The 21,495-nt window shown below is 41.8% G+C and overlaps 1 protein-coding gene across 4 annotated transcripts in view; it reads left to right on the top strand.

Moving 5' to 3' along the window:
• Window positions 1-482: 482 nt before the first annotated feature.
• EPB41L4A (erythrocyte membrane protein band 4.1 like 4A) overlaps window positions 483-21,495 on the top strand; it is a 140,353-nt gene continuing 119,340 nt past the window's right edge. For 2 of the 4 annotated variants that reach the window (XM_064438852.1, XM_064438850.1), the window contains exon 1: window positions 483-1,582. In XM_064438852.1, coding sequence (XP_064294922.1) covers window positions 1,484-1,582 — 99 coding nt within the window. In that variant the 5' untranslated portion in view covers window positions 483-1,483. The remainder of the gene's footprint in view (window positions 1,583-21,495) is intronic. The other 2 variants (XM_064438849.1, XM_064438848.1) reach the window with 2 other exon arrangements.

The following is a 21,495-nucleotide window of genomic DNA, read 5'->3' as shown; positions in this document are numbered from 1 at the left end:
CTTGAGCCCTTCTCTTATGCAATAGGAGCAAGGTAACTATTGTAAGAAAAACATTAATGCATATTCTTAAATTTGCACATGCAAACTTTGTATGATCTTCATTGGACGACTCATGCATGCAAACTTAAGCAAATGCACAGGCGCTTGTGGGATCAGGGCTTAACTTTCAGCCTGAGGGGGAAATATCATAGAATATAGATGTGTGCAGCAATTAAAATACAAAGGTGGACTGGTGTGTGCTCTAGAAACTATAGACAGCAACTGCAAGGGCAGCTGCAAGTTCTTTAATGTTCTACTTTTTTAGTTTTTTTTTTTTTTTTTTAATACTAGAGGGTTATTGGTTTTTAGATTAAATATATCTGTAGCAAGCTCAGTATTTAACAGCATGCTGGCGAAAACATTTCCTGCCAAGGCCACCTTTAAAGCCAGCCTCTCCTGGCCCCTCACCGGCGCCTCCTGAAGCCCTTCCCGCGAACGACGGAGCCGACGCTCACTCCGCGACCTGCCGCCCTTCGAGGAGCACCCCGAGCCCCGGCGGGTCCCCGCCCCGCCCGCCCGGCGCCCCCAGGCCGGCGGCCCAGCAGGGGTCAGTGCCGCCGCGGCGAGGCCGACGGGGGCCGCCACCGGGGCCGCCGCCCCCGCCCCACCGCCGCCAACCGCCACAGCCGAGCCCCGGGAGGGGGCAGCGAGGGTCCGGCGGCGCTCCCGGTGTACTGGGCGGGGAGGGGGGGCCCGGGGCTGCTGCCGGTGCTGGGCGGGGCGGGCGGGCGCGGAGCAGCCATCCCGGGGGCGGCGGCGGCGGCTCCTCGGCTGGGCAGGTGCCGTCGGCCGGCCTCCGCCTGAGAGCCGCCCCAGTCCGCCGCCGCCGCCGCCGGCCGGCCGCCCGCGGGGATCCCTGCCGTTCCCCCACCGCCGCCGATCCCTCCCGCCCCCGCCGGGGGAGCAGGCGATCGGCGGCCGGCGGGCACTGCCGCCCCGCCCCGCCAGCAGGGTCTGCGCCCGGAGGTAACGGGTGTTCCCCCCCCCCCCACGACCACCCCTCCCCGACCCCGGCGGGGACCGCTCCCCCGCCGCCCGCGGCTCCACACAAAGAGGCGGCGCGGAAACGTGCGCGGACGGGGCGGGTGGGCGGCTCGGTCCCACCCCGGGGCGGCAGCGACGGGGAAGCCGCCGTGACAGCCGGCCGCGGGCGAGGGCTGCGCCCTGGGCTCCCTCCTAAAAAGCCGCCGGTCTTTTTCCTCTCCCTTTAGCACCCGGCACCCCCCGCCCCCAAAGGCTCTTCCGCGGGATGGCGGCGGAGGGCCGCTCCGTAGGGCTGGGCGCTGCGCCCTAGCCTCGCCGGCCTCCAGCCGCTGCGCCGGGGCGCGGAGCCGGGCGCGGAGGAGCCGGGCGCGGCCCGGCCCCGGCTGCGCCTCAGCCCCTCTCCGCCGCCGCTTGGGGCTCTTCCCGCCTCCCCGCCCCGTCCCCGGCCATCGCAGCAGGCATGGGCTGTTTCTGCGCGGTCCCGGAGGAATTCTACTGCGAAGTTTTGCTCCTGGACGAAACCAAGCTGACCCTGACCACCCAGCAGCAGGGTATCAAGGTAAGGGCGGCCGGCGGGGCTGCGGGCTGCGCCGCGGGTGAGTCCCCGGGGCCGGGCGGTGCGGCTGCCCGGCGGCGTCCGCCGCCCCACCGACCTTCGGTAGCCGGGGAAGGAGGGAGGGCGGCAGGAAAAAGGTTTTTCGGGAGCCCTCGGGAGGCGAAAAAAGAATTTCGTAACTTTCGTTGCGGTCGCGCAAGGAACGGACGAACGGGGAAAACGCGTGCCGGTGGGGTAGACGCGGCTTCGGAGACTTTGAGGTACTCATTTAAATGAGCAGGTGCCGACCGTTCCGGAACACTCGGGACACTGGGCGCGGGTGTTTCTCTGTACCCGCTCCCAAACCAAACCCAAACCAAACCCCAAAGGAAAAAGCTGTTGTGCACCCGCGGTGAGCCACTCTCCCTGCGGCTTTGGCCCCTGCTCCCTGCCGTGCCCTCCCGGGGGCTGCTGGTCTCCCGGGGAAGGGCCGCCTCCCCCGGCTCCCGGGGCAGCTCCCGAGCTGAGGGGTGAAGGTCCAGCCTCCTCCCCTGCCCTGTGGCCGGTAGCCTGGTCGGTGGGAAAAGCTCTTGCGCTGCTGCAGCACGCTGGGCGCGGATGAACTCTTCAAAGTAGTCATCTGCCAAACGCTAATGAGCCCTGACAGAGCATGTGAAAACTGAGATTTTGCTAAAGGCCCTTAACTTGGTCCTGTTTGGTTAAGCCTGATGACAGCAAATGGCATCTCTCAGACACTTGAAGCCCTTGTTTGAAAAGCTGGAGACTTGAATTTATTAGCAACATGAGAATGCGGTTTCAGGGTTGGATCAGAGGAAAAAAGGAAAAGAAAGAAATCAGTTCTTCTGAGACTTATTGTTGGATATGTCTGATCTATTTTACCTAAGACATTCAAGGAATAAAAATCTGTATGGCTGTATGTTTCAGCTTGAATGATTAAAGTTCCGTGAAGCAACTGGGGAAAGGAAAACCCAAAGAGGGGGAGACAGAGTCTAAATTCAACACTGTAATTTTAACTATAAGCTGTGGCACTACCAGCTCAACGTGTATGGAGAACTGTCAAGCTTTGCTGAATCAACTGCCTGCAAATAGGCTCATAAATCCATGCTTAGCACAGAGAATAAGAAAATCACTGTGACACTGTGAATTCAGTACCTACACAGGGTCTTTGAAGTCTAAGTTTTGATACCTCTGAAAAACTTACATGCCCACATCTGCCACACATAAAGGTACATGCAGTCTCAGAAGAAGTATATTAGAACAATAATCTTGCCGATAGTCCTACAGTTAGCTTCACGATCCCAAACCCTGAAATGTGACAGGTTTGTGCAGTGTGTAATAAAAATTAATGTTCCATTCAGACTCACCAAGAAAGGGTCTGAAGATATAACTTCTTTTCAAGAACATGTGACTTGCAGTGTTGGGAACTGTCTAGTTTAAGATGAGGGTGTGGTTTCCTGCCATTCTTAGTGTGAACTGAATGTGGTATGATGCTAAAGATTGCACCACTTCCACCTGCTCCTTCTCTGTCTTGAATCTCACTATGGAGCAGTCACAGGGTCAGCTGGAACAGTGTGCAGATCTGACAGAAAACTAGTAGTTTGTTAACATTTTGGGGTAGGTGCTGAGACTGCACAGCAGGGAACTTTAGGGAAAGGAAAATCTCCCTTTTTGTAGCAGCCTGTTTTTTGTTTTTTTGTTAAGATTAAATTTGTATAATATAAAACCACACCCCAGCACTGTAGCTTCATGAGACTTTGAAAGCCTACAGAGAGGAACTGCATAGCTCTCCCCTAGTCAACAGTTTCCACCATTGTGTTCTCCCTTGCCTTTGTACTCCCACAAGTGTCTGCGCAGCTGTGTGTGAAGAGCAGCACATGTCCAGCTAGAGGGTAACCCCTGGTTTTCTGCTGGGTTAGTCTTCATCTGGGTCGATGCCCTGATCTGCTTCACAGCTGGAGGAGGGCAGAACTGGCTCTTTCAGCTGGGTCGTGCTTATGCCATTTTAAACTGCTCAGGGAGCATTCGTGTTGCTTTTATTCTATAGGTTTCCACTGAAGTTACATAATTATTTTTTAGTAAAACATGTTGTCACGTTCTGTCATTTGGCACTTGAAATATGGATGTTTTGTTTTAATTCTTTTGTTAGCATGTACACATCTAAAAATGCAGTCTTGTATTTGTTTTTATAGCATTCCAGGTTTGGCACCGAGGTATAGGTTATAAATGTTCTTATGTATTTTATTTTAAAACAAAGATTTCCTTAGAACTTCAGATCCTGGATGTGATCTTTTTTTTGTCTTCACGCTTCTAATTGGGAAATATGGCTACACAGGAAACTTGTGGTTTTGACACTGGTTTACAAATCTTGAACTATTACAAGAGCAGAGATTTTAAAGTAATCGTAGAAGCAACTTCATTCCCTTCTTTTCCCCCAAGCAGATGCATGTCTGCTAGAAATAAAAACCACAACTTAACAGCTATTTACTGTGTATGGACTTACTTGATATTGGTGGACTTAGTCCTATTTGCTTTGAAGGGTGGAAGACGGAGCTCTGCGGCTGTAGGAGCCCATGGCAACTCCTTCAGTGAAACTGAAAGGGATGAAGTAGGTACTTGTTTCTGAACTGATGTAGAGTTTTAAAGATGCATTGCTTAGTTCGCATGATAGTTATTTCTGGCTTGCTATGCCTGACAGCAACTATACGCAGCAAAATACAACATTTTTTAATTAGTTTTTATTAACACATTCTTGGTACTACAGTGGGCTTTAAATTGTACTTCAGATTAAAACAATGAGCAGAGGTGACATAAGACCACTACTATGAGTGCAATTCAGAGATACTTGGCTCCTCCGTGTGGATTTCAAAGAACTTGTTACGGAAAGGAAAGGATTGTTTTTTTCAGGTTCTAAGTGGGGAAGCTGAGGTGCAAAGAGGTTGAGTGACTTTTCCACAATCATGTAACAGGTCACCATCAGAGCCAGGAATAAAGTTCTCAGCTCTCTAGGCTGGAGACAGCTGACCAGCCTACTGTGGGGCATGCTGTCTGGAAGCATTTGTGACAATCTCTTCCTTGGAGTTGCTCAAACTGACTTTTGCTTTTCATAGTTTCTCTTTTCTTGCTGTAAGCAGTGCTGTCTTGCTGTTCTCCCTTTATGTCTTTGTGGTTTAAGGTCGGAGAGCACTGTTGTGTGAAAATGTGGAAGCTGGCTCTCCAGCCTTAAGGTTTACAGCAGGCTGATAATAGCTAGATAGTCAGGAAAGAGCATCAGATATCTCATAATCTCAATTTTTATGTCTCTCTGAGGTACATTAATAGCGAGAGAGGTTTTGGAGAGTGCATGCTTTGAGATAATAAAGCAATGGTGGTTTTAGTCCAAACAATTTTGGATTAAAAGAGGCTATTCAGCAGGTTCTAGTACAGTTTGTCTAATCAAGGTGTATGGTCTTAATTGGGGCAGCTTTTCCTCTAAAAAGGGTGTTTAAGATGCCAATTAAGAAGTGGGTTTTTAACAGACTTTTGCTACAAATATGGTAAGAATCAGCTGTTATATGAAAAATAATCACTTTTCCAGGACTGCTACTTTGACTCACCTTCACAGAGATTAAACAATAACTTAGGCTTTTTTATGCTATGGTACTACCACCTTGTACGTAGGTATAGCTTATTTCTTGATGTCACAAGGCATGTCAATAGTGTTTTCACATGATCCCTGACTGATGGCGTATGGGCATTACACATTTTGACTCTGTTAAAAATTGGAGTAATTGTCCTTGCAGGAGATTGGTGGTATGCATTGTTGCACAAACTTGTTATTGGAGGTCAAGGCAGCCTCTGTGGGCCCTAGGAAAATAGTGCTATGAATCCTATTTGTGATTAACTGTTTCAGAAAGAATGGTATTCCTGTAACCTATATGTAACAGGAATTTAACAACTCTTTTACTTATTTTTCTTTAAAACATTATTTAAGGCAAATGTTTGTTGTCTTTTTTCTGAAGAAGTGAAAAATATTATGAAACATCTCTCTATTATGTTTGTATCTCCTTGGTTGGAATGAAGTTCTTCAAAAACTATTAGCTACTTCTCCAGTGAACAGGCTCTCTAATTAGTCTTAAGCCATCTGGTCATGGCAGTTTTGAAGTATTCCTTGAATTGCCTCTCTGAGCGCTGTTTTTGTGCTAAGTCCTATTTAATTTGAGATGTGTAATGCGCCAACAAAAAAGTTTCATTATAAGAGAAGTGATGAACAGGATAGGTACACTAACTCTTCCTGGAAGACTCCATTTACAGTGCGTGTTCTGTAATGTTATTAGGTATGTCATGGTTTGAACCCAGCCGGCAACTCAGCACCACGCAGCCGATTGCTGACTCACCTGTGGTGGGATGGGGGAGAGAATTGGAAGGGTAAAAGTGAGAAAAGTCATGAGTTGAGATAAAGACAGTTTAATAGGTAAATCAAAACAAGGAATTCGTTCACTGCTCCCCATGGGCAGGCAGGTGTTCAGCCATTTCCGGGAAAGCAGAGCTCCATCACACATAACAGTTACTTGGGAAGACATAATTCCCAACATCCTCCCCTTCCTTTTCCTTCCACCAGCTTTATAGGCTGAGCATGACGTCATATGGTATGGAATATCCCTTAGGTCAGTTGGGGTCAGCTGTCCTGGCTGTGCCCTCTCCCAGCTGCTCGCTGGTGGGGCGAGGAGCAGAAAAGGCCCTGACTCTGTGTAAGCACTGCTCAGCAGTAACTAAAACTGTGTATGTAATACTGACTGTATTATCAACACTGTTTCCAGCTCAAATCCAAAACAGACCCATACTAGCTACTGTGAAGAAAATTAACTCTATCCTAGCCAAAACCAGCACAAGGTAATACCATTTAGCGGTGATATTCTGGCCAGTACACCACTTACTTGGTGCGTTAAGGTGCTAATCGGTACTTCTGTGACATACAAGGCTGTCTGGCCCTCCATATATTGCTCTCCATACAGACATGCATTTCTACTATTACGGAGTGCAGTTGGTAAGCTACACGTACAGGTCAAATCTCTGTATAAGGTACTCAGTCTCCAAAGGAGGTGAGTGGTTTTCATCAGGGAAATAAGCAGACAAATTCTTCTTCATGATTATTGAGAATTTCACAAAATGAGATCCAACAATGTAAAAGCAAGCTTCACTGTCTCAGAATGGTTAAAAAAAAATAAACAAAAACCCACCCACAAACAAATACCTGAAATAAGGAGTGACTGCGGTTATGAACATTGTTAAATGACTTGCTTTGTAAAAAACATGAGTGGGTTCATCAGAATATGATATACATTGTTAAACTTATGGAATAATGGACAATCTGATTTAGTATATCTAAAAATAGGTAAACACACCTTAGCAAATTTTCTGAGGATTATTCTGGCATTATTCTTCTTGTTTCATTCCCCAGTGAAGTTTGTTAAGTTGTGGTAGGTTGTTGGTTTTGTGTTGTTGTTTTTTTTTAAATCTGAGCAGTTCAAAATGTTCCAGGCTTCATGCCTACAAAATTTACTATATACAGAAAATGTGGGGTGTACTTTTGGATCAAGCTAATTTAGCTACAGAGACTCCAAGGAGTCAATGTGGGAATGGTAGGATCCTATATTTTTCCCTGGTGAAAATGCTTAATGAATGCATATATCAGCAGAAAATAAAGCCCTATGACAAGAAAGATCTTACATTGTATTAATTATTCTAATTGAGTGTTGGCATTAAAAGTCAAATTGGTAGTCTTTTGCTTTGTGAATATGGAGTGTATTATTTGTGATAGTGATTTCTGCTGTTTATACTTACACATTTTTTAAAAAGTAAAGCATCTTTCTGTGAGAAATTTTCTCAATTATGCAGGTACACTATTTCAGAAATCCTAAAAATCTTCTAAATGGTTGATTGCAGTTGCTTTCCACCTATGGTAATCTACTTACCACCTACAGTAATTTCTAAACCATAATATCAAAGCTCAGGCATATTAAATCATATTCTTTCCTCTGCCCTGTTTGGTAATGATTAACAGATACTTTCAAGGCAGATTCTTGTAGATATTCAGGATGTTGTTTTGAAAAGAATAGTTAATACGAAGTGAATTGGTTGAAAGGACACAATCTTGAAATCTAGCTTTTTTTTTAAACAGTGAAGACAGTATTTAGAAAAACTGATACCATTCTAAGTCTTGTTGGCAACCTTGCAATTTCTTTTCTTTATAAAGCTACAGTTTTCTGTTATTTGTTCATCATTTGCACAGCAGCAGGGAAACTAAACAGATAACATTGCCAAGCTCAAAGCGTACGTAAGTACATGTTTTCTTTTTTAATGTCGTAGATGCAATACATCTAAGGCTTGTTTGTAACAAAAGCAACAACAAAAAAGTTTTAAATGAAAATGTAAACTAATGATGCTCCATGGCACTTCTGTATTAGAAAGATGCTATTCTTTCTTAAATTTCTATTATGGGTGCAAAATAGTTGTCTGATTGCACACTGAGTAGAAGATGGTGCATGTGGAATTGTGCATTATTTTAGTCCTCTAAAAATGGCCTGAAATAGTGCACAATTCTAGCTAAAAAAGAATGAAGGAAACAAAAGGGCTGACGAACCTTGCTATTAACTTCTTCTCAAAATTACTGTCACATATTTGAAATAGATTACTAATTTCACCAGTATCTTTACAGATGAGACCAGCAATTTTGAATACTCTGGGGAATAACCATAAAATAAATGAACACTGACACACTTTATTTTCCCTAGGTGCACTTAACTAAATTAATGAAACTAGCATGACAGCAAGAAGGAAATCCATTAAATTTTAAATGAAGTTCCCTCTTAGTCAACCTGAGGTTTGAGCAATAATACGGTCAGTGGGGTCTGTTTTGCTGGTTTCAGTGAGCAATAATTTCTTAATATAACCAGGGCAAATGTAAGCTGTGTGAGGTGGCCTTTTTATTAAACGCTTTTGGATTTCTGTAGCTTGGACTGAACATTTCTTACATTAGAGTACTTAGTGTAGTTAAATATGATCTGTTGATATTTTAGTAATTTTAGGTTATTAAAGTTCTAAACTAAAATTCAACCGTGGAATTGCAACCCTTCCCCTCAGGAAAGAAGGCTGCTAAAAATTACCACATGATATGAGGGGAACTCCTGAAGAGACTGAGTAATGTGAAAGGTACTTCAGAGAGAGAATTGCATTAAGAAGCTATAGTTTTATGTCACTTCATACTGTAAAGTATCTGTATATGTATCTATATATGAAAAAATGAGACACTATCTGTTGGTAATGTTCCATCATTACCAATATTCATAATTTTCATGGAAGTATGAGAGATTACTGATGCATTCTACTTTCTTCATTCTTGTCCATGTTTTTTATTTAAACGCTTACTTTCCTCAAGGGGATTTCATTTTTTAATGATAGAGCAGCTACATTATCTGTATTTTATTCAAAAGTGAGATATTTGCAAGTGAATAAACATATTTCAATATCTAAGTAGAATTTTGCAGACTGCATTTTTAGTACATATTTTAGACACTGCCTTTTTGATCAGATCTTCTGCTTGCTGCATACCAATTTAATTTCATAGTTTAAAATGGAAGACTGTAATTTCAGTATTGATTGTCCTTTTGTTCCCACTTCTTCCTTTACATCCTGTTGGGGATGGTTGAACACTGTAGGCAGTAAGGTCAAAGGTACATGCTTGGGGTCACCCCATGCTATCAATTAGAAGTGGAAAACCAACCGAAACATTGCAAAGTGAGAACACTGCTCCTATGGTTTTGCTACAGCATTAAGAGGGGAATCTGCCTGTTTTGCCAAGTGGGAAATGTGCTTTTTTACGTCTGATAGAAGGCTGTATTCCTCGGTTTGTGACCATAAATATTCATTTTTTTAAAGCTAATATTTCAATAGCCATATTTAGAGATTTAAATATCACCATAAATGTACCATACCTCCTTTTGCCTGTTGTCCCACTGGTCAGAAGTAGACTGTCCTTAGTGACTCTTTGAGAGGCAGGTGCTTACCTGTAAGAAAATGGGTTGGGATGGTCCAGTCTGAGGCATGTAGGGGAACACAGGCATCAGTAATTGCACAACCGGTGGATTTGTATTCTTTATTTAATGGGTAGGAGAAGAGAAACAGTATTGGGAAGGTTAGAAATCAAGAGAGAAACAGTTGGGAATATGAGCAAGAAGAGAAAATAAATCCTGTGATGACAAGGGAAGAGACCTTTTGTGAGATGCAATTCTAGTAGTACCTTTTCAGAGCTGGAAAAAAGACACCTCAGTAGTTGCTTTGAATTGATAGTACAAATCATCATTATTGAAAATAACAACTAAAATTTAAAATGCCTGCGCAGGGATTTTTTGATCACTCTCCGTGGAAATCTTAGTGAGTTGAATGCGTCATTAACCTATAGCACCAGGGGTGTTATGTTAAAGCTTGGTTGTTAGACGTCTGAGGTTTGTAAGGATTCCTTTTAAACAAACCCTTCTTTCTCATTGCCCCTGGTTAATTTTTTTTTCTTCTGTCTTGGTGTGACGTGAGTGAAGTGCATACAAGTGGCAAACCCTGCCTTCTATCAGGTATTTGTATTAGTTATGTTTAATAAGAGGAATCCTTTACATTTTGTGAAATCCAACTGCTTCTTCTGCTTAAGTTTAAAATATATGATAAAGCCATTATAGTCATGGGTAGTTACTAATGTGGAGGAAGAAGTGGGCTATATTTTGCATTGTTTGTGTACTTATTTGTCAGTTTTACCTTTTAAACTTTGCAGGGTTACAAATAGCTCTCTATAAGCCAGACAAGAAGACACTCTGTCTTCCCCAAGTTCTTGAAGTTTTGGATATGTGGGTAAAATCTGTATGAGGTTGAGTGAGCCAGTTTGATGGTAAATGGCTCAGCAATTTGCTATCTTTCCTCTGCTCTCAGGAAAATGAGAACTGAATGCACTGAGGAATAAATTCTTTGGCTGTGTGAGACAAAATGCCTTTCAGTAATGGAAAAGGAGGATCTTTTATATCTCAATTGCATGAAAAGTATTTGGAAGGCAGAAAATGGCAGTTTCCCTATATAATTAGTGGTAAAATTTGGCATGGCTACTAATGTATGTAAGCACATGCTTTAACACTTTGCAGAACTAAAGGCAGTTGAGCATCTTGCAGGACTGAGCCAGAGGAAAGATCATCCAGATAAACACCGGACCTGGTTCTTATTTTCCACATACTATATATTTCACTGTAAGTTCTCATTTACATCTGAGAATAGGTTATTTGTACTGCCACCAAAAATATTTTGTATCTATAGTAATACCCACTTAAATATTGAAGATCTAGTTTATTATTAATCTTTTAAATAAACTAGATATGGGAAAATTAGTTCTGTTTTTGGCTCATCCATTTTATTCAGATTCTCAGTGTCACAGTGTAAAAAAAAATTGCAACAAACTTCTTTCATATTTAGTGGATGAATGGTGTCTAGAAGAAATGTGATAGGGTTTAGTTCTTTTTCCCCTCAGAATACCAGAACAAGAGCCGTCTTTATATGGGGCTACATTCAGAACCATAAGGGAAGATAAACTTTTTTAATGCCATGTGTGAGTACCACAGGAAACTGGTAAAACTAACTACTCAGAATTTAAAAAATGATTAAGAACACTTAGGTGAGTAATGAGGGTGAGTTCAGTACTGACTTACAACTTGAAGCAAATGGTTAGATATCCCTTCTGAAAAGAGGTAATGTCTGAATATTGGTATGACACGTCGTATGAAAGCAGACTTTCCACATCTTCCTGCTGGGGGCATCTTAAACTGTCCTCAAAACTAGCTGGTGTTGGCCAACACCAGAGACAGAGCATTAGGCCTTCCCTCTGCTCTAACTCTGTTTCAGTGGTGTTATCTATTTGTCTGTGGTACAGAAGATGGTTCTTGTTTGTAAAGTAGTGTAATCTTCTCATCAAGGCTGTTGGAGGGAAGGGAAGTCACGTGTCAGAACCAAATGGGACTGGAAAGCCATGACTGCTACTACTTTTTCCAGTTTTTGTTCATGTTGAGGAACCATCAGATTCTTGTCTCCTGTGGTCTTCTGTGGCCATATCTGTACTACCTGGGAAAACAATATGAGGTAGTGCAAGGAGCCTGTTGGATCCTGGGCTAAGTGGTGTGGCTGGCCACATCTATGTGGTGTTGCTTACAGCCCGGACCTCCCCGTTTGGGGGTCCTTTGAAGTCTCCTTGATGCTGAGAGACAATCTTTTGTCTGTATGGCTGTCTGATGTTAGAGGCTGGCTTGAACAACTGCAACCAAGCTGTTTATATTGGGGACCATGCAGGAGATGGTCCTGACAACTGTGCCTGGACATCCCTTGAGAGAAAATTAGGACACTCTAGAAGGGGTTGTGGGAGAAAGGTATCCTAAGTTCAGTAGTGGTTATCAGGAGAAAAAAGCCCTGGGCAAGTGAAGGAGAGATGCAAATTGACAACATGGTTACACTTGCAAAAAACTTTTCTGGTATCACTGTTTCCTCTGTGAAAGAAGTGAAGAAAGCCACAAGACCTTGTAGTGGAACCTTTTGAAGAGGTGTGTGAATGTCCTGACTTGCCCTCAGCTTTTTAGGTTTAATTTGCATTGGCTGCTTTGGGTAGGGGAGGAGGGAGTGGGTTTAAAGGTGTTTTTTAATAGTATTTTCAGGATGGAATAAAGCCCTTCATTTCAAAAGATCAAATATTTTGCCTCTGTTTTGAAGTGATGTCAGATTCTTCAGCCATATTCTTCCCTTGCTCTTTTCTCGTCTCCAGAAGTCCCTCAGCAATACCTAGATATTCCAAAGCATGTGGCCATGTGCCTTTTCTTTTCGTGTATAACATTTAAGTTGGCTGAACTTTTCAGTGTGCACACACTTTTCAGTGTGTACTTTCTTCACCTGAAACATAGTAAGCTCTAAAGCCGTGGGGTCATACTTGAAAAGAAAAGCTTTTGGTGTCCTTCAAAGGTACCACATTTATTATGGATTATTTTGAGTAGTCCTTTGTTCTTCTGTCTTATGGCTTAACAGACTATAATGCATTTAAATCACCTCTACAAACCGCCTTTCTTTGAAAATGGGGAGTATTCTCTGCTCTCCCAATGCTCCAGATAGGTATGGATGAGATTTGCTCTTAAGAAAATACTCTTGGCCTTGTAATTCCTTCAGCTGTTCCTCCAGTGTCCCTGGGCTGTTCCCATAAAAGCCAGTTCTCTTCCTCAGGCAGTGATTTGGTAATAACATTTATTTTTTTGTGAAAGCAATAGTGAGTTACCAAAGCCATTCCTTGATTTGGGAATATTCGAAATTGTGGACCTGGTTTCAATTTCAGTGAAGACAGTAAGTGTTTTGGTGTGCTTTGGCACCAACTTCAAGAGGAGCCAAATTGGACCCAATTTTTCTGCTAGCAGGCTCAATTAGTAAATGATGACGCTGAAAATAAAATGTGTTAGATCTTGTACGAAGATGTTAGATGTTGTTCACATAAAAGAAACATATAAACTTTCTACCTTTAAAATAAAAGTTAATATTTTTCTTAGTCATCCCTGGCCTTTCATCAGTGTTCAGATCTTGAGTCTGACTGTTTAGAGCATGAAAGCTGTGTTTGTTGCTTTCATGACTGAATCTTTAGTCCATGATCTTAGATCTGTTTTTTCTCTTTTCACACTTTCCTGAAAAAATTCTGCTATAGAAGCAGATTTTGCAAACTGTCTCCTGAAGCCTTTGTTTAAAGACAAACTGCAATGCACACCATGTTTGTTTATGGTGTCTGTTGCTTTGTGAACAGGTGACCAAAAGTCAGTGTGTATGGTCAGTAAAATAATAGCGGGGTTTTTTTGATATTGTGTGCATGTCTGTACAGAAATTGGAGGGGTCTTGGTGAAATTAAGATGTTTTGGGAGAGGAATCTCTAAAATGTCAAGAGGAAAGAAGCTCCTCATACTTTCTTTGTGTTGTTGATAAATCTTCCTTTGCAGTGGTTTGTCCTGTTTGTGTTCTTGTAAGAGCTCAAAATTTTTACTGTAGCTTGCAGAAAATCCAGAAGACACAAGTCCTGCAGAAAAGCATGCTTCTGACTTGGCATACTTTGTTGAGAGGAAGGTTTGACTGGGAGGGAATTAAACCACCTGTGTTGGGTTTACTGAGAATGAATCAAACCCAGCTTTTTGTTATAGAGGTGGTTTTTGCCTGTTGCGTAGTCTGAATCTGAGCCCATGACACTTTCTATTTTCTTGATTAAAAAAAAAGTTTATTTTTTTGTCCATGAGTATTACATAGGTCAGGGTTGAAGCTTTGCAGTAGGTCAGCGTAAAGAAATGCTTTTATTGCTGTGTGTGACATACATGTAGTATGCTTACAGAATACTCCCTCCAGGAATATTAATCCAGAACTTTCATAAGCAAATAACACACCCAAAGAAACTCCAAAATCAGAAGTGTAAGTGAAATTTTCTTCAGCGTTATTTAATCCTACCAGTACCTTTTCTTGATGATGATTCAAAATAGCTAGATTTTTATATACCTGCTCTACTGAAGTGTAAGCATGCACTTAAAAAGTCACAAAAGTGCAAGCCAACGTTCATTACTGCATTCACGTGTCTTTTAAAGTTATATAAATATATGCTATGCCCATCTCAATGCTCAGCTTGAGGTGGTTATACTGGGTATGTGTTTATATCTAATCCGATGGAACTCCAATCTCAATGGAATTACTTCTGCCTTTGCCTGCAGTGGGTTAAGGGTCTTCATCTCAATATGCATTTTTTCCTACATAAATATCATATATGGAGATGGATGTAGTATTATCATCTGTAAGAAGGTGGCCATCTAACAGGCTGCTGCTTATTACCTAGTTTCTCAAGCTTGCTCTGTTTCATATTCCTTTTCTTGCATACAGAAGGAATATGGGACAAGAAAGATCACTTGAACTGTAGAGAAGTAGTGTAATTGAATTTTGAACATTGGTTTCTGAGTGTACAAAAAATGAAGGGAAAGAATGTACTCAAGCAGTAAATTAGAGGAGCTAGCGAAGTGCACAGCACCTTTAAGAAGCAGGTGTTTGCTATGAAGTTCACTGTGCATACTAATGTGCTTGGATTTTGAAGTCAGTTAGGAACAGTTACTGGGGAACAGGAAATCTGACTGGACCGATAGAGGCTTTTTCTATTCAGTACAGGCTTGCAAAATGGGGAAAAAAAAAAAAAGAAATTGTAATGCAGGAAAAAGCATGATTCTTCTTAGCTCTTTTATGTTTAAAGCAGGAGAGGGGAACTAGAAGAACAATTTAAAGGAAATTGCAGTAGTGATTGTTTTAAGTGTACACAAAGGAAGCCTTGCGCTCTGTTAGGAGCTCTAGCGATTTTCAATCTGGAAAAAGGGACTGAACATTTGATTAAACAATGCTGTTGTCTCTATTCGTTTGTGTTCCAGCGTTCATGATACATAGATCTAGGTTATTTTTCAAGTGTACAGCTGTTTCCTCCTGCACCAAGCTGGGGCTGCAGTTTTTGAGGAGTGATATATTGTTTTAGTTGTGGCAGGACTTGAGCACACCGATAAAACATCAAAGTACTCCGCAAACCACCAACGCAAAGGCAGGCCCTGCCCCAGAGAGATCTCAGTCTAGGGCTGCAGCAATATGCAGGTGAGCAAATTGACAAGTGTGGGAGGGAGGCAGGTTAGGATGGAGGAGGAAAAAGGCCGAGTTGTCAGTTCAGGGAATATTGTCTCTAGGCAGTGGAATAGCTGATTAGTATGTGGTTGTTGCTCTGGTAGTATAAATTTGCAGAATTCTGCTGTGAGTAAATTGCACCAGGCATCTGTTCCAAAGTATAAGTGCATATTATGGGTAGGTCTGGACTGGTATGTATCCAGTTCTTGCATGGCTGTCATGATTTTGGTTGTGTTCTGTCTTCATCGCAAAAAAATTATAAAGCATGGAAACAGTTTATACCGATACAAATAATTTTGCACTTACCTAGCTTAACCTTTCCTTAAGTGAGAAAGATAATAGGTTAGCATTAGCAGCTTGACGGCCCTTGCCTCGGGCAGGCTGGGAGGGAGGTACACTGTGATTCCAGGAGCAGTGTGAATTAAGGAAGGTTTCTAGGCAAACTTGGAGGTTTTAAGCATCTCTGACACAAAGCTTGCAAAGGTAGCTCATCTGCTGAAGGCCTAGCATGTAATTCCACAGCAAGTGCTGACCTTATGAAAGCACAGAACCCAGAGTCTATCAAACCCATTTGATCAACCCATCAGCCCTGCCAGCCCATCAAACACCCAAACTTCAAGATTTTCTCTGCATTCAAAAATCGCCTTTCTGACTAACTGGATGTGCTTTCATGAGGAAAAAAAAAAATACAAATCCCCTGTAGTCTGTTTGGCTACACATTACAATAATGCTCATGTTATATTGGCTACTCACTTGTGGGAATATATTAGAGAAGGTTAAAGCATGTTGAAACATATATATCTGTCTGTGCTAAGGATTAGAGCAGAAAAAATGTTTTGGTGTAAAAGTAGACTTGTTTGAACCCTGGTGGAACAGATGACTCTTGTGATTTTTATTTTTTTTTCTTTACCTACTTCATTTAGATAGAAGGCTAAATCTGCTTAAAAGGATTTTTTTTTTTTTGAACAAAGGTTTGTTCTGGCTTTGGGCTGTTGCTTCAACTGGAAATTATATCCTGCAGTGATACTGGGAATCTTCATCTAGCTTGCTTAAGCCAATGGTTGGCCATTGGTTAGTTAAGCCAGTGGTTAGGCTTTAGCCAGCTCACATGCATTCTGCTACAAGAGAAAAAAAATAATACTATCCTTTGTTGGATTATCTCAAATATAATTTAAGCAATAATGTACCAAAGCAAACAAAATTCAAATCAAAACAAAAAATTATGCATTTGAAAAGAAGAAATTGGAAGGATCTGATCTTGCTGAGAAAAATTGTGTTGGTGTCAATGGGGATTATCTTGTATCATGTAATCACAGGCAGTACTGGAATTGTGCACAAAGGACACAGGCATGAACTTATTTTCAGAAGTATTCAGCTGATTGCATAAGAGTCTTTCAAAAGTCTTTTCTAAAGATTGTGCTTGGCACTCAGGTAATTCTGAAAAACTGTCTCAAGGCCTGAATTACCAGTTCGAGAGTAAATATCAGTACAACAGTATTACTTACATTGAGGTGGCCTTATGACACCTGGTGTATGAGAGCTAGACCCATGAGCTTGAACAGGGGAGCAGCATCTTAGTATTATCAGTTGGCATTTTCTTAATGCAAGAAACAGAAGATAATTTTATGCTGTTGAGTCTACATTTTTAAATAAAAAACAAAACAAAAACCCAGTCCCAGATAATTAAATGTGGATTTAACAGTTTTAAGGAACAGCTGCTGCTGACACAAAGAAATGTTTGCCTCTAAGCAATGATGTAATTCACATAGGATCATATTAAAACTATTTCAAAAGAAGGTTTGACTGTCAGAGTCATTTAGGTAGTGACATGGAGCTGAAAGTTCTGTGATCCAGGTAGGTGTGTTACCTTATCTAAAATGAAGTTCTCCAGAGGGACTACAGTAACTAAATCTTATACTTGCATGCAGTATTCGTGGTCTCTGCTGATTCTGACAAGTTTCTATCGAAAGGTCTGGACACGTGATCAAGCTGGGAAGTGTCAGCTGTTGTAGCTATCCATATGCATGAATAGTAATTATTAAGTAATTCAGTTGAGTTTAGATTACAGTCAGAGGATTTAGTTGCATTACCTTTCATTTGCTGTTGGCTAAAAGCCTGCACAGGTTGTGGTAATGGTAGTTCAGCTTGCATTGATATCTTCAAGGGTCTTCTGTTTCTCTGGAAGTCTTCAAATCTGCAGTCTGATTCTTATAGTGGATTTCACGCTGATGTTTTCTTCAATGCAAAGTCTTGGAATTTCTTTCTTGCTCTCATTTAAAATAATGTAAACTTTCTGTTGTCATGGTTGCAGAGAAGAACTGAACAGCATGAATCCTGCTGACTCCTAAAACCAGTAAGCCTGCATACTTCTGTGAGGAAAGTCAGAATTAAAGCAAGTGTTATGATTATTTTTTCTCTTGACGGTAAAGTCATAATTTCTCAATCGCTAGGATGGCTTCTGTAGAGCAACAGGGGTAGAAGGGAATTAGATGAATAGGATAGAGTTTATAGTGAATTACATTACCTGAGGGCATGGTCACAAATACGTGGTTCATTCTTTACAGGTTTTTTGGTCTGATTTGTTTTTGAAAATCTTGACTAAAGGAGCCTTCAAGGAGTTCAGCTGCAGTTCTTCATTACTCTTCTAGTTAGAAAGCTTTCCCTGACATCTAGCCAGGGTCACTTTTGTTTTCAGTTAGGAAAAAATGAAAGTAGCTTAACTTTAGTGGGTCTTTGCATAGAGTACATTTGATCCTTAACCTTTTGTAACGTGCTTTTTAATACACTGTTAGGAGACTTGGTGCTAGGAGGTGCTGGACAGCTTTGACGTTGTGTAGGCACTCAGGCAATTGTCTGGCACTCAAGGTGAGGGACGGTACGTTCATATGGGGCGTTACGTTGTATGCAGATGTTTTCCACTACCATCCATATTCATGTACCTAGGGAAAATGTCAGGACTGGTTTGCTTTACCTTAGTTATTTCTCTTCTGCAGAATGTTTTGTGTACCCCTATGAAACTCTGTCTTTGTTTCTGCAGTGTGTCCTCACTAAAGTTCTGCTTTACAGTTCCCTTTTGTCTTTCATTGAATAGTTCTTTTGTTTCCTTCCAGAATGCTGAGGAGAAAGGACTAAATCAATCTAAACAACCTTCTTAGTCTCTCCCCACCTTCTTTGAGGTGTTTTTCCTAGTCTGGTAAGCGAGAGGGAGACACAGGCCTCCCAGCAAGTAGGGGACAATATATGCCTTGCACTGTCAACGGTGCAAAAGAAAAAACTTTGAGTACCAACTTCTTCCATGGGTAAAAGGTTGTATATAGGTTCCCTTTCTCATTGTGTACAGCAAATCAACTGTTGTTGTTAATACATTTTAAATAGTATATACTTTTATCCCCCTGTATGCATACTCTTAATTGAGAGGTTGAGCAGCAGTGGTCAATAGGCGGCTGCCTCTAAGAACTGTTGTTCTGCTGTGTTTTGTGGAGAGTCTCCGTGCAGAGACAACTTAACCTTGTGACTCTGCAAAAGCTTTGGCAGCTTCTTCCTTCCCTGCTCCAAACCACAACACACTTTCTGAATGCGTATCATTATCTCTGTGCTTCATGTTGGCTGTCCCTGGAGCTATTTGCTTGGCATAATGTTGCCTGTTCTGAGGCAGCTTTAAACTGAACCCGGCTGGTATCCAGCAGAAATCCAGAAGATGTGATATGAAACAGTCTTCTGAGGAATGACAAGGAGACTGAAAACTGGTAAGATTGGTCTGCTGGCCAGAGCCTTGAGCAGAGTGCAGTTCTTGCTTCTACCAGTCTAACCCCCTTGGGAGGGTCTGGACTTAAAGTCTTTGTGCTTAAGAAAGGGGGAAGTTACATTTCCTTTCTTCTTCTATTTTGTTTCATTATTTGACTTTTAAGTTTTGGGAGTTAGGGACTAGCAGATGTATTTTTCACAATCCCTACCACAGGGAACTACGGTACTTTGGCAGTCTCTTTGTATCTCATCTCTATAAATGGCATGGATGGTAATAGAGCAGAAGGGGCAAGTGATGTGAGGGGCTATAAGCACTGCAGTGTGAAACAGCTACTTTATATTTTAATTAAAATTGATCTTATCAGATATAAGTCCTTCTATCAGATACAAGTTCTCATACAGTTCTCTCAGATCTTCTAATAAAGGACCTTGAAGACTGGAAATGTGTTCAGGCAAAAATCTGGGGTTTTATTTAACCTCAGAGAACGAGTTGACTTAAAACAAACCCACAAAACAGAAGCAGAGTCAAAAAACATGCAAACAAACCTCACCATCAGCTCTGCCAACTTCCTGACCCTTTTCCCCTTAAAAAAAAATGCCTGCAGCAGTAGACAGCTTTAGTTCTCTGCAGACTTAATTTTTAAGTTTGTTGACTTGGTTTTGTGCATCTGATTTTTGACATCTCCATGATACTATTGCATCCAGTGTCCCTTCCCATTTTTAAAAATTTGTATGAATTCACTTCCCAAAGGTAAACCTCATGATTTTAGAAAGATCTCAGAGGACTCATGATGATTTCTGGAAGAGCCCTCTGCTTTCAGGAAGTCCTACAAGAACTCATGTCTTCCAGAGGCAAAGCTTCTTGCAGTTTGGTGTCAGACTTTGAAGGACCTGAATGTGTAATGGCCTCTTATTAGTCAGTTCTCATCTTTCATATTTGAAAAGTTCTCTAGTGTCTCTGTGGTCATGTTGTTTTTCTGACAGTGTAACATTAGGCTGTAACTGTAAATAGTAGTAACCACCTTTCTTGCCAACTGCTATGCAGGCAGCAAAATTACAGAAGCAGGAGGCGGCTGTTAAACCAATATTTTTCCAGTGTTGTTCCAGTTTGGGTTCAGTTTTACCAAAGTTGCGTAGAACTTCAGAGTAACAGTTTGTGTTTGTCTCTGATTTGGCTGTTGGCATGCTGAGGGAGCATCTCAGGGATGCTTCAGGGGCAGCCTGTTTTGAGTTACCTGCCTGATGAATCCCCTGGGGAGGAGGAGTACCTTCACTCAGCACTGGCATCGCAGTTGAATTTTTGTCACCTGTCATTCTTTTAGGATCCAAAAGTCCCAAGGGCAGTAGAAATACAAATGACAAGGCAGAGGTGATATTCTCTTCCGTTCATGCTTCTTCCCACCTAGACTTGCTAGTATTTCTATCTGTGGCTGCAGAGATGGGAAGGTCAGGAGGTATGCTATGAGGACCTTTGTAAAACTATTAATGCTCGACCAAATTAAGGGGAAAATGTTTTTGATTAAGAGAGAATGTGTTCCTTGAACTCTGTCCTAATTACAGCTGCATGTTTCTCCTCTCCTGACTTGGCCCAGCCCTGTATAAGGTAGCCTGAGGACTACTTTAATTTACTCCAGTTGGCTGTGATTCCTGAGGAGTTGTATGCCACCTGGCTATGGCTGAAACAGGGCTTATCCCAGCCACTCCTTTTCTCCACCCTGAGAAGGTGCTGTGGGCAGGAGCATGTGGGAGCTGGATCTCCTGGATCACAGCCTGCCAGGTTGCCCTGAAGCAGGGAGCCCCCACTGGAGAACATGCTGAGAGTTTCCACTTTGAGCTGTTTGGGTCAGAGAGAAGGACCTCCTTCAAATACTGGCATATCCCCACGATGGAAACTTTGAATGCTACTATCCAAAGCTCTGTAATTTTAAAGACAGGCATTATGACCTCTGCACTGAAGTTAAAATGTTTTGTCAGGGACCTTCTTTACTTACAACATTTCTTAAACACCACTGTAGTTTGTAAGGCAAATATGCTAATATTTTGTCTCTGAAGCCTTTGCAAAAATGTTACTTGCACAAGCAAAATAGGAATACTCCAGACAAGTTAGTTGTCTTAGTTAATTTACAAAAGATGAATTTACTGTTAATCTTGCTGCAAAGAATTTTACCATGCTGTTTCACTTAACTGAGTGCATATGAATAGTAAATGCAACAGATAATTATAGAACAGTGTTACACAATGTAGTCAGGTTATTCTTCATTCAACCTGTAAACTAGGTGGTTTGTTTCTTTCCCCCCCCCACTCCTCTGGATCAGAAATACTTTAATAGATTTAAAGCATTTACCCTTTTTCCTTCACCCCCTTATATAAGGCCATGTTTTAGGAGTCGTTATTAAAAATGTGCTGAAGTGTAGGAATTGATTTCTTGTCTCTGTTTTTTCTAGAGCTGTTGTTTCTTT

The sequence above is a fragment of the Phalacrocorax carbo genome, chromosome Z, assembly GCF_963921805.1.
Source record: "Phalacrocorax carbo chromosome Z, bPhaCar2.1, whole genome shotgun sequence".
Lineage (NCBI taxonomy): Eukaryota > Metazoa > Chordata > Aves > Suliformes > Phalacrocoracidae > Phalacrocorax > Phalacrocorax carbo.
This window is presented reverse-complemented; position numbering and strand designations above follow the sequence as displayed.